This window comes from Triturus cristatus, chromosome 10, assembly GCF_964204655.1.
Source record: "Triturus cristatus chromosome 10, aTriCri1.1, whole genome shotgun sequence".
Taxonomy (NCBI): domain Eukaryota; kingdom Metazoa; phylum Chordata; class Amphibia; order Caudata; family Salamandridae; genus Triturus; species Triturus cristatus.
In genome coordinates this window covers 336,502,303-336,514,505 of record NC_140593.1, presented here as the reverse complement: position 1 = coordinate 336,514,505, position 12,203 = coordinate 336,502,303, and the positions used below count along the sequence as shown (strand labels likewise).

At 43.9% G+C, this 12,203-nt stretch overlaps 1 protein-coding gene across 1 annotated transcript in view; it reads left to right on the top strand.

The window, feature by feature from the left end:
• The window catches only part of CNTNAP2 (contactin associated protein 2), a 2,761,105-nt gene that overhangs the window by 1,152,262 nt on the left and 1,596,640 nt on the right, over positions 1-12,203 (top strand). The window contains exon 5 of the mRNA XM_085631546.1: positions 7,738-7,941. Within this exon, the coding sequence (XP_085487672.1) occupies positions 7,738-7,941 (204 nt within the window). The remainder of the gene's footprint in view (positions 1-7,737; positions 7,942-12,203) is intronic.

The following is a 12,203-nucleotide window of genomic DNA, read 5'->3' as shown; positions in this document are numbered from 1 at the left end:
GATCTTCCGTAGCATGCGTAGGATGTTGAAGCACGCCGAGGAGACGTTGTTGACTTGCCTGGTCATGGAGAGGGAGGAGTCCAGGATGAAGCCCAGGTTTCGTGCATGGTCTGTCGGTTTGGGTGCGGTGCCCAGGGCGGGAGGCCACCAGGAGTCGTCCCAGGCGGAGGGTGAAGAGCCCAGGATGAGGACCTCCGTCTTGTCAGAGTTCAGTTTCAGGCGGCTGGTCGTCATCCACTCGGCTACCTCTTTCATCCCTTCGTGCAGGTTGGCTCTGGCGGAGGTGGGGTCGTTGGTCAGGGAGAGGATCAGCTGGGTGTCGTCGGCGTAGGAGATTATGCTGAGGTTGTGTTTGCGTACGATGGCCGCGAGGGGGCTCATGTAGACGTTGAAGAGGGTGGGGCTCAGAGATGAACCTTGAGGGACGCCGCAGATGATTTCGGAGGCCTCTGACTTGTACGGTGGTAGGCGGACTCTCTGTGTTCTTCCGTCGAGGAAGGAGATGATCCATTCCAGCGCCTTGTCCTGGATCCCGATGTTGCTGAGGCGCTGTACTAGGGTGCGGTGGCAGACCGTGTCGAAAGCCGCGGAGAGGTCTAGGAGGATGAGGGCCGCTGTTTCTCCATTGTCCATCAGGGCTCGGATGTCATCGGTGGCGGCGATGAGGGCGGTCTCGGTGCTGTGATTGGCTCGGAAGCCGGACTGTGAGGGGTCGAGGGATCCGTTCGTCTCGAGGAAGGCGGCCATCTGCTTGTTGACGGTCTTCTCGATGACTTTGGCTGGAAACGGGAGGAGCGAGATGGGGCGGTAGTTCTTGAGTTTGGTGGGGTCCGCTGTTGGTTTCTTGAGTAGAGCAATGGGCGTAATGCATGTCCAGGGTAGCTTTGAGCATGCCCCCAAGAAGCCCTTAGCAACCAGGTAGTTGCACTGTCAGCTAGGCTTCCACATAAACAAGAATTTGCAATGCAATAACTCTTGCATTACTGAAAGTTTGAGCTATTGGCGTTGCAAATAATAATTCAACGCCAATAGCTCAAACTTTCAGCAATGCGAGACCTATTGCATTGCACAATGCCTGTTTGTAGTTGAGTCAGGTCTGCGTGTGGCACTGAAAATCCTTTTAAAACAGTAGCAGCTGGCAGGGAACCGGGGTGCCGGGTCATATACAAAAAAACCACTTACCTCACACAGCCGCAGTGACCGTCTCTCCAGTGCCGTGTCTCCATTTCCAGTGAGTCCCAGAAGCAGGAAGCACCCAAGCTCCCCAAAGCCAATCACAAGGCTGCAATGCAGCGTTGCAATTGGTCCGAGTACTGTGGTTCAGTGCTCAGACGGGGATAGGGAGCATGTGCATGTTCCCCACCAGCTGTGCATTACAGGCTGGTGGGGACCATGCAAAGTTGGCATGACTTTTTGGCCAGTCCCAGACAACCGGCCAAAAACTCATTCGCCCTTGGAGTTTGCAAACCACTCCTCCCCGTGTCCCACCAGCCCGCCCCACCCTAACCCAGCCCCGAACCTAAGTAAAATAAAATGATACTAACAAGATTATTATCATTTTAGTTTTCCTTCTCTTTGAGCAGTGGGGCGACACTCCTCCCTCTTAGCGGAGGAGCCACCTTTGCTTTAAGAACAAGTTGATAAAAGAAACCAAAAGCGTCACAAGTTTGATTTCAAGTGTGAAAATGAATGTTCTCAGAAGTTACAATTTGAGGGAAGTTTTACTGAAGAGAGAACTCATTTCACACTGTGCCCATGGGGTCTTAATGATATGCAGGATTTAAGTTTCATTTTATAAAATGTGATACAAGCACTGATCATTTTCAGGGTTTGTTGATGAGAGAAGTACTCGACCCCCATAATAGAAAGATGCTAAAGTAGTATACAGTGACACTATATGTGGACCAAGAATTTTAGCTAAAAGTTTGATGACAGGAGAAGGGAGGGATACCTTTACACATCAAGCAAAAGTCACAGTTATCCCACCCCCAGAAGTAACGTCATCATTGACCGGGACTTCCAGTCCCCTGGGGGTCCCTCCACTGAACTGATGTCAGTGTAGGTGGGGTGTTATGTAACTGTGTGGGGTCAAGTGTGTTGTGATGTCACCATGATCACGTGTTAGTCACGTGTTCATGGTCCTTCAGTTGGAGTTATGCTGCAGCCCTCAGCGAACCAGAACCCTTGGAGATCAGGTGACCAAGCCGTGATGTAGAGGTGTACGCCTCTTTTGGGGTGTTTAGAATACATATAGGGAGCTCCGAAGCGGTATGTGCAACAAGCAAGAGCCGTCCTACAGATTGCCTTGTCATTATGAAAAGAAAAGAGGCTGGTCACAACATCACAGGCTTTAATAAGGAGCTATGCTGTTGCCGGGAAACGTTCAGCCTCAACTTTTTGCCGCAATTGATATCCCCTATCAAGGGTTCCAGCAGAGGCACTGAAGCTTTGAGTAACAAATGACATGTTGGAAACAATTTAATCGACATGGAAGATGCTGAAGAATATATAACACCTCCTAACTCACCGGTCTACGAAGATATGGTACTTGAGGAGGAAGAAGTTCTGGAGTCTGCAGTCTTACCGCAGCCACTCGCAAGCTCCGACTCCAGTTATGCTTCTGCGAACGGACAGTGGTATGCTTTTAAGGAAATGGCGCTACAAGGGTGATGTCACCCACTATCTGTGTTTATGCAAATATTTATCTGATGGTGCTGTAAGGTGGGGAGAACCACTAGCCTTCCCAAACTTATGTAGCCTATGCCACACTTTCAGTACAAAAAAACAACAGCCCCATCACACATCTCGTACAGGGGTATGACAGCTGTAGCCACAGTAAATCAAGACAGTATAGCAGGTATTAGAATACGTTTCTTTTGTTCTTTATTCTTTTTTTTTGTTCCTTGGTTTTCAGTATTTTATACAGGTTACAAGCCAATACGTGTTTTGTCGCCAGCAAGGGGATTACCCAGCGTCTTTTTCAAGGCTACTGAGTCCTGTGTTCTGTTTGTTTTTCAGTGTGGTGATAATTCTTAACCACACGGTCTGTAGGTAAAGGCAGTAATAAAATGAGTCCAAAAAAACAGATCCTGAATCTTGGTCTATTACCGTCTGTGTAAACGGTAGTCTCACGTCAGTGTCTCCTATCGTGTCCTCGAGTATGAGTATCACCCCTCACCAGCCAGGCTAGCTTGAATCCTTTGGCAAAGCAAGCATGGGACCCACATCTGGGCATACCCTTGGCCACTAAGGGCGAACATAGCAAACACAACAAGATGATGGATGGAGTGCTGAAACGTTTAAACCATTCATCTCCAGTCACAGATCTGGGTTTAATCCATTGCTCACTATGCTCACTATACCACCTCAGTTTGGACCCAGCTATATGCCAAGCAGTCTTGACCCATTTCTCATTAAATGTCCAGCCAAAACTGCCAGTCCAAATCCTCCCTGGACCGCACCAAGCATCCTGGGACAGGTTTCGGGGTGTTGTACTTTAGAATAATCTCAATGTATGCTCTGTAGGCATACATGTTGCCACTTTCTGTGATGAGTCAATCGCAAAGGGGGATGATCACGTGATTAAACATGGTTGCGATGGGGTAAGTGATCATCGCCACTTTAGCAGTAGCTGGTACATTGGCCCCGTCCGCTTTTTTTACGTTTTACAAACAAGATGCAGCAGAGAATCTTTGAGATCCAGATACATATCCGTGGACCCTGACACAACAAACACTATTGGGGTCAAAGTGGCTAGAGGCGATACTTCCATGAAAAAACTGTTTTCGATACTGGTTTGAGTGGGCTTTAGAGGAAACAGGTCTAACTCTGATTTTGTACATTCCCTGAATGTGCAATGTACAAAGTTGCAGCTTGTTACGTTTAAAAAAATATTTACGTTAGTTGATGTTCTCTTGTTCTTCAAGACTCTCTTCAGCCTTGCGAATCTTCTTTTGTGAGCGCTTTCTGAAGAGCGCCTCCTTTTTGTATAGAGAGCAAGTGGACCCCGACGCCTCAAAGACCTTTGCTTGATTTTAATACTTGCGCGCGGCTTGTACACAAGTCATGCTCCTTCTTGTGGTTGCTTGTTCATCCGTTTGGCGACAGCGGAAGTCACAGATCCCACGAGAATGTCAGAAGTTGCCACATTAATGTAGGGCTTTGCAATTTCATAGCCTCTTCTCAAGAAAGACATGGCCCTTCATAACAAACTACGGAAGAAACCTCCAGACCTGCCCGATACATAACAGGAGCCCCTTGAAACAACGGTGACCCCCATATCCTGCATGGTGCCTGTAAAAGTCCCTGTACAAAGCAGGATCACCGTATGTTTTCATGATTACCATGATGACTTCTTAATACTCACTGTAGTGTGGCGTCCTTAAATGAAGCTTAACAATAACTTTCTCATATTTAGAGGACACTGACTTAGATTAATTGTCGCAGATCATGACTGACATAGTGTCTATATGGTTTTTAGAAATTGCTACGTAGTCGGGCTTATTAAATTGAATATTAATCATTGTGTTATTTTTCCCCATCACCTAGATGCATCTTAACAATGGTGAATAACAATCACAGATCCTCTGCACCTTTACAATATCACTATACACACAGAGTGTATGGAGCCCCCAGTTCATATCGGGGCACATAGGGTCCGGCTCTACCTGACTTTGTATATGTTGTACTGTGCCTACAACTCGTCTTAATTTATCCATACAGCTAAAATCTGTATTGCGATTTGGAGCTTTAAAAAAACACATTCCTTCTAACGTTATCTAACACTAGCTGAATATTGGAATAGGTTTCAATGTTGGCTATGGATTTGATGATGGCCTAGACAACTGCTAATCTAGCTGTGCATTAACAATGGATGGTCTCCTCTTAAAACGCCTCCTTGCTGGCTTGTGGAGTGAATACACCTCTTCCCCAAATAACCGCATCTTCACCGGCACTCTGTTAACCACCATTTCTTCAACTAGAGCCCTTCTAAACAGAGAATCGACACTTCCAAAGCATCTGACCCTGCATGTATCTTAATAAAGCTTCCTTAACCCGGCCCGACATGTTATCATCCCATGCAGACCATGTAAGTAAAGACTCTGGTTTTGTGTATGGAGATTTTATTAAAAAGAATATTAGCAACACATAAACCGAGGCATGGTTTCAAATTTTATGGTACACGTCTTGGCACTGTTGAACAATCTGCAGGCTTTTCCACTATGTATACATACTACGACACATGCTACATACATTACTAGGGACCCTAAAGATAATTTGCCTCATCGTCACAAGTTTTGATATTTGTACAGCAATAATCTCAACAGCTCTAGACAAGACTTCCCGTTGACCCCGCCTATAATTTTATACACTCAGGCTACTGATGGCCTTCAGAAGATCGTACAATACGAATCCTTTATTTCTGAAATAATTGTCGTTTAGAAGTTCTAATGCGACATGTAAGCTGTTCACCGGCGATAGTATTAACTCCCACATGCGGTATTTGTACGCGTTCTAGTATTCATCGATCGTAGGCATCCACGCATTGACACACCAGCTGGCTATGTACGTAGGGCTCTCACACTGCATGGTCATGGGAGGCTCACCGAGCTGCAGATGATGCAGCGTTACAGACTGTATGTCAGCTATTCTTTCTTTAAGCAACACATATATCAATCTGGCAATAAAAATGTATCCTGGGCGTAACTCAGAAGCATCTTGCGCGCCAACATTCTGATGTTTGTCCTAAAAGTGAGCAAGCATTTAACATTAAATAATAAATTAATCGCACAATATGGGGGGGTTACATTTTTAGCGCAGTTATCGTGAGGCAAACAAGCCTATTTTTTCAATTTTTATAATAAATATCACACACACTTCTTTCTATGAACCTTTCAACCTTCCTTGTATTAAAATACGTACACAAACCTTGCATACACCAGAGTTTCTGACCTTGGCTCCCTCGAGCATCGAGTCTCTTTGAGGGTGGTCAACAAGACATTAATCATATCAGGGTGGACATTTTTCTTTTCTTTGGACAAACCATACACCACCCTTAACAGTTTATATACTTTGTGAGGGTCTAGCCCGCTATATATATGATGGATTGCTCTTGAAGTGTATGAGGCGTATAGACACTCGTGAGCCTCTGCTGGGGATCATTAATTGTATGCCCATAACAGAGATTATGATAGTCGAGTTTGACACAAGCATTCAAAACAGTAGCAGCAAAACCTTTAACACGCTGTATAGACTCGGAGGGAATATACTCGGAGGGAACACCTAGACCTTCTTTTCAATTATCTGTGATATTGTAGGTATAAACACAATTGTTCAGCATCTTCCATGTTGATGAAATTGTTTCCAACATTTGATTTGTTACACTGATATTCACTGTGGCTGCTAGAAATCCTTCATAGGTGATATCCTTTGCGGCGCATCGTTGAAGGTGAGCATTTCCAGCCAATGGCATAACTCCTCGATAAAACCTGTGACATCGTGACCAGCTTATTTACCTACGCTTTGCAGAGGGTTCTGCTCCATCAACTCTGGTGTAAGGCTACAATAATATCTATTGATAGTGCCCCAACAGCCAGCCGAGGGTGCCCTTTTGATGAGGGGTCTGTATCTCTTCGTAATGACAAGGCAGTCTCTTTCTGGTGGAGGGTTCTTGGTTTTTGCATAGACTGCTTAGGAGCTCCTTATATGTATTCTAGAAATCCCAAAAGAGGCGTCTACCTCTACATCACAGCTTGATCACCTGATCTCCAAGGGTTCTGGTTTGCTAATGGCTGCCCTCTAGCCCCAAACCCTACCCCAACAGTAGGATCACGAACACGTGACTAACACGTGACCAGGGTGGTCTCACAACTCACTTGATCCCACACAGTCATGTGACACCACACCTACAATGACGTCCGTTCCAGAGAGGGACCCCCAGGAGACTGAAAGCCCCGGTCAATAATTACATCAATTCCATGGGCAGGGCAACTGTTACTTGTGTAAAGTTTTCTCTCCCCGCTACTGATGACTAAAGAGGGACACCTTTTAAGATAATTTTACGTGTCATTAGAGACAAATAAATGATATTATTTATTTGCTTCTTTTTGTAGCATGTGGAAAACCCCCTCTGTAAAAAGTACCTTCCTTGAGGAGGAGGTGGATACCTCCAAAATACATTGGCGATATTGAGATTAAAGTTACCAATACATTCCTAGTTAAGTATGTTTTTACATGCATGTATGTACAATGGAAAACATTTCAAAAAAATCAAGTAACCATTTATGAAAGAAGTACATAACGGAAAATAATTTTCAAATTACACTTGATGCTATTGAGGATTCATTATCTAATATATATGCTAAATATTTAGAAGTTTGGTTGTGACCTTACATACTGCACCAGAAGAGTTTATCACATGATGTTAATTAAAAAGAAGGAAAGAGCATGGCAGACATTTAATGTATTATCTGCAACCACTTCTGATAAATTGTAGATGCCATAAACAGTAAAGTACCTCAGTCTTTGTAAGTGTGTTCTTTTTCATACTCTTTTTGTTACTTCTTTATCATTAAATCCTCACAAGGACCGATAGAAAACACAAATGAAAGAGATCTCAGGTACATGGTCATAAAGAATAAAGCTTATGTTACAACCTGGATTTACGAGGAACGTGTTTTGCTGTCTAATACAAAATATAATCAGTCAATAACAACTTCATTTTATATTACTCAACAGGGGCGGATTCTATTAACTTTGATGGCCAGGGTGGATTGTCATACAGATTCAAGAACAAGAAAATGAAAACCTACAAAGATCTTATTACTTTGAAATTTAAAAGCTCAGAGAGTGAAGGTGTGATCTTCCATGGAGAAGGCCAGCAAGGAGACTACATCACCTTGGAACTGAAAAAGGCAAAGTTAGTTCTACTTCTAAACCTAGGTAATTTGTTTAACTTACTCTGAGAATTATAATTAGCATTTTAGATTTACATGTTTGTCTACAAGGTTAATGTAAGCAGTAGATGTAAGTTTGATCTGCTAAGATAGAATGATGTACATGCCATTCCTTCCTTGCCAAAAATGTATATTTTTGAAAAAGAAGGCTCAACAGCTCACCACAAAGAAGAGCTTTCACTGTGGCACAACCCTCTTGTGAGGATATTCCAGAATGTGAGTCACTCAACAGATAATGTTTTTCCTTAGTTTGTTATATTTACATACAGGGAAAATTATTACAAAAAGCATGTCCCAAGTGAAAATCATAATTTGTGATGCTTGTATAGATGAACTTACAGTTTTCCCAACAGAAGCCAACGTTTGGTGTTGCAGAAGAGGACAGAATGATGCGCCTGCAAACAAAGAAGGGCCCAGCAAAATCTCTGTAATTCGGTTCTATACAGCAAACAATCAGATTTTTGAAGGGAACAGGGATGGTTGGTGTGGCAATGACTATGATTTACACATGTTCCCGAGCCTTTGAGGATTGGCGTGAGGTCCACCACAAAGATGCTTAATATCTGGATCTGTGTCAACTCTATTTGGGGTCTTCAGACTCCTACAGTACACCCTGAAAGAGTAACAGATAATCTTGCTACCCTGTCACAATGCCAAATCTCGGGCTCATGTACAAACATATGCAGCAGAATGCACTATTCTCTAGATAATATACTCCAAAGTGGTCATTAACTGCCATTTGGGCACAACAGCTGCTGTGGGATTGGATTCATAATGCAGTTCTAGGCGAGTTTGCGTACAAATTAGAGAAATCAAAACGTTGTTTGTATTACAGCAAACATTTTGCCAGAGGCTTGAATATTAAATATAGTATTTTAAGAAGCATCAAATGTAATCAGCAGAGGAAAAATATACTAAAAGTACATGATTGAATTAAGGCAGCCACAAGGGCAGAGATTCAATCAAAAAGGATAGAACATTACTTGGGAACCATTGTTGAAAAATGAAAGTGCAACATATACTTCTAACATCAAACTGAGATGAGAAAGAGTTGAATATGAGGTAAAAGAACATATTGTACTAAAGGACATTTGAATATTAATGAACAATTAGATATACTGACACTGGTTTACACTAACAGTTGAATGTGAAAAGCAGTAATGAAAGGAAATCAGATTTTAGTGGCATGATAGAATTAAAAAACACTAGAGATGCAATAGTAACAACTTTGTTATAATGTGGGTGCTTCAGAGAACAGAAGCCATATGCAACTCGGTCTTGACCCTTCAACCCAAGGGAACAGTCCAGCCGAAACTGCCAGGCCAGGTTTTTGTCACCCTAAGTGGGAAGGGTATGCCCAGATGTGGGTCCTGTGCTTAGTGTATCACTGAACTCAAGCTTCCCTGGCTGATGAGGGGTAATATTGCAAAACCAGTCAAATGATGCTTCTTTTCCGGTCCCGGGAGAACCTGGCATGGCAGATCGGGCTGGACTGTTTCCATGGGGAGCAGGGTCAAGACCGATTTGCATATGGCTGCTTCCAAACTGGGGTCGTGTGGTGAGAATAAAAATGATGGAATAAGCCCAGATCTGTGACCGGGGGTGAATGATTGATTTGTTCAGCATTCCATCAATCATTTGTTATTTTTACTTTGGTCGTACTAAATGGGAAGGGTATACCCAGAAACGGGTTCCGTGCTCACTTTGCCACTGGACTCAAGCTAGCATAGCTGTTGGGGGGTGATACCCTGAAACCAGTCCCACGATGCTTGTTTTCCAGTCCAGGGAGGACCTGGCTTGGAGTTTGGGCTGGACTGTTCCCATGGGGAGCAGGGTCAAGACAGATTTGCATATGGCTGTGTCCAAACTGGGGTGGTATGGTGAGAAAAAAACAATAGATTAAACCCAGATCTGTGACTGGGTGTGAATGATTCATTTGTTCAGCATTCCGTCCATCATTTGTTCTTTTTGCAGTTATATATTAATAGCACTCAATTTTATATCAAGAAGTTAAGGTCACTAGGATCCATGCCCTTCTTAAATAGGATACAATGGAATTGGTACTGCTTCACTCCTTTCGACTTTTAATTTGAGTATAATCCACAAATTTGTGAACCCACTGAAGCTGCAGATTAACCAGTCCGCCATGCTGTAATTGGCTGGTCATCTGTAAGAAATTGGGTTATTGATTGAAAGAGGTAGAACTCCCCACTCAGGCAACAGCCACAATCCTTATCAGGTTTAACCACAAAAATCAGTAAATTAACCTGTACATAACCGTCAGGTAGCTTTGCACAAAAGCAGACAACCTTAACTCAGAGGCAATGTGTAAAGTATGTATGAAACACAACATAAGGAATATCCCACATCAATTTAGAAAAATAGAATAAAATGTAATAGATAAAATGAGGCCAAAATCCAATCAGTGAACCAGAGATATACAAGTTGAAATGTTTAAGTAAAACTAGTGCTTAGAAGCAGAAAACACTAACTGTTGGTATCTGGTAGCACTAAACTGGGACAAAGTCTCAGATTCCGCATGACTGCAATCAAGTGCGGGCCAGATACAGGGCCCAGATAATCCGCCTGAAAAAGTTAACCTCTCAAAGTCCGGGGCACAGAGTTCAAAACTTCAGGATTCCACAGGAGGAGCTTCACTGATGGCAGCCATGGGCCCAGGACCTGGGGAGGCACATCTTGGGGTTCATGAGCAGGTCCAGATTGAGCAAGTTGTAGCAGGTCAGCTGGGCTGTTGCAGGGAGAGAAGGAGGTTAGTCAACAGACCACTGGAGTCCCGCAGGTTAACCTGGCCTGTAAGGAGCAAGTACAGGCTTCCTTCTCAGCGAGCAGGACAGGCTTGAGACAGCAAGGCAATCCTCTGAAGAAGAAGGCAGGCCTCAAGCGTAGGGCTGTCCTCTTGTAGCAGCAGGGCAGTCCTCTGAAGAACAAACTGGGCCTCAAGCAGCAGGGCAGTCTTCAGGGGAACAAGGCAGGCCTCAAGCAGTAGGACTGTCCTCTCTGGAACAACTCAGTCCTCCTTATGTAATGTTCACAGGTACAGGAGTGTACTGATGAGCGGCTCAGGAGGTCCAATATTTATACCTGGTGCCACCCTTTGAAGTCGGGTAAACTTGTAGTCCACCCCCACATCTGGTTATGGAAAGTTAAATCTCCTTTCTTCCCCTGCTCAGGCTCCAAGGGGTGTAGGGTGACAATAAGCTAGTGTCAAGTCCCTATGTGAGAGTGCTGGAGGAAGCCCTTTGAAATCTAAATGGGGCAGGGAACAGCTCTGCCCCTCCCACCCCCATCCTGGTTGGATGGTCCTCTCCCAGCTACACCCAGGTCCTCTTGTTTACTGTCTGGGCCCAATACACATCCCTGAAGGGAGCACAATTAACAGGCCCAGTCACCTGGAAGCTTTTAGACGTCCTCTGAAGGTTTAGGGCAGGAACAGGCTGACTTTCTACAAGTGGCATTTTCAAAACTGGAACTCTAAAATATGACTTTACCATTAAACAAGATTTTAAATCACAATTAATTTGAGTCCAAACATGACATTCCTTCCTGCTCCTAATCAAAAGTTAGCGCTTATTAAATGTGATAAGGTAACCCAATGTTATCCTATGGAAGCGGAAGGCCTTAAAGTAGTGAAAAACACATTTAGGAGTTTTCCTCTGCCAGGACATGTCAAACTTAAAAACACAACGCACCCTGCCCTGTGGGCTTTCATGGGTCTTTTTTAGGGCTGACTTGTTTTTATTAATAATGAAGTTTTGGGCCTGGCAAATGGGTTATTTTGCCAAGTCAAATTGGCAGTTAAAAACTGCATACAGGCTGCAATGGCAGGTCTGAGGCGTGTTTAAAATTGCTACTTAACTGGGTGGTCCAATAAGTGCTTTAGGCCCACTAGGACCATTTAATTTACAGGCCCTGGGTACATATAGTACCACTTTACTGGGAACTCATAAGTAAATTAAATGTGCCAATTGGGTGTAAGCCAAGTTTACCATGTTTAAAGGAGAGAGCACAAGGACTTTAGCACTGATTAGCAGTGGTAACGTGCACAAGAGTCCTTAAGCCAACACAAATTAAATTAAAAAAACAGGAATGGAGAAGATGAAAACATTGGGGTGACCCTGCAGAGAGAGCCAAGACCAACAATACCCATTCCATGGCTCCAGATTGTAGTAGCAGACAACTGTGAGAGTCACTCTCCTGTGGCTCTGGTTCCCTCTGAGTGGGGGGAGG